The sequence below is a fragment of the Acanthisitta chloris genome, unplaced genomic scaffold (assembly GCF_000695815.1).
Source record: "Acanthisitta chloris isolate BGI_N310 unplaced genomic scaffold, ASM69581v1 scaffold15682, whole genome shotgun sequence".
In the NCBI taxonomy this organism is placed as follows: domain Eukaryota; kingdom Metazoa; phylum Chordata; class Aves; order Passeriformes; family Acanthisittidae; genus Acanthisitta; species Acanthisitta chloris.
Window position 1 is genome coordinate 26,229 of NW_008660589.1, and position 926 is coordinate 27,154.

Here is a 926-nt window from a genome sequence, read left to right on the forward strand (position 1 = left end):
TCAGCAGTGAAACGCTTGCCCCAGGCTGGATGACAAGCTCCTTGTCAATGGAGCTTCTTTCTTAGTTCATAGAACATAGAAACATAGAACCATCAAGGTTGGAGGAGACCTCTAAGATCATCCAGTCCAACCATTAACCTGTCACTGCTGGAACCCCTAAACCCTAAACCAGATCCTCCAGGGTCAGATCCAGACACCTCTTCAACACCTCCAGGGTTGGTGACTCCACCACCTCCCTGGGCAATATCCCAGTGCCTCAACACCCTCACAGGGAAAACATTTCTCCTAACATCTCATCTGACCCTCAATCTACATTTCACAACCAGGATAAGGAGTCTTACCCTCTGGAGGTGGATTACTACCCCAGGAATGGCACCTTCAACCTGCACTACTTCCCCTACTATGGGAAAAAGGCTCAGGTGAGTGTTTGTGTATTTCAATCGACCTTTTCTCTTTGCGCAAAGTGAAACATATGGAGCATCTCCACAATCTCAGGAGAACTGGAGAGAAGGCTATTTTTGAGGCTTAATTTTCAAATTTTTAGTGTAAAATTAAATTAATTTTCTTTCTTTTTTTCCTCCCTGCTAGCCCAGCTACAGCAATCCTTTGGTGGCTGTGAAATTTCTCAACATTACGAGGAATGTGGAACTTAAAATAGTGTGCAGAATCATTGGAGCTGGAATTACCTTTGATAATGTTCATGATCCATATGAAGGAAAAGTGGAATTTAAATTGAAAATAGAAGACTGAGCAGCAACAGAGACACTTCTGAGAAATGTATGAAGAGTAAACTTAACTACTATCACATTCATCCATATTTATTTTCATAGAACCATCAAGGTTGGAGGAGACCTCTCAGATCATCAAGTCAAATCACTAACGTGTCACTGCTGGAACCCCTAAACCCTAAACCAGATCCTCCAGTG

At 42.7% G+C, this 926-nt stretch overlaps 1 protein-coding gene across 1 annotated transcript in view; it reads left to right on the forward strand.

Annotated features, from left to right (window-relative positions):
• Positions 1–750, forward strand: part of ATP4B (ATPase, H+/K+ exchanging, beta polypeptide) — a 7,665-nt gene extending 6,915 nt beyond the window's left edge. The window contains exons 6-7 of the mRNA XM_009069866.1: positions 327–419; positions 589–750. Of these exons, the coding sequence (XP_009068114.1) occupies positions 327–419; positions 589–750 (255 nt within the window). The remainder of the gene's footprint in view (positions 1–326; positions 420–588) is intronic.
• The last annotated feature ends 176 nt before the right edge of the window (positions 751–926 follow it).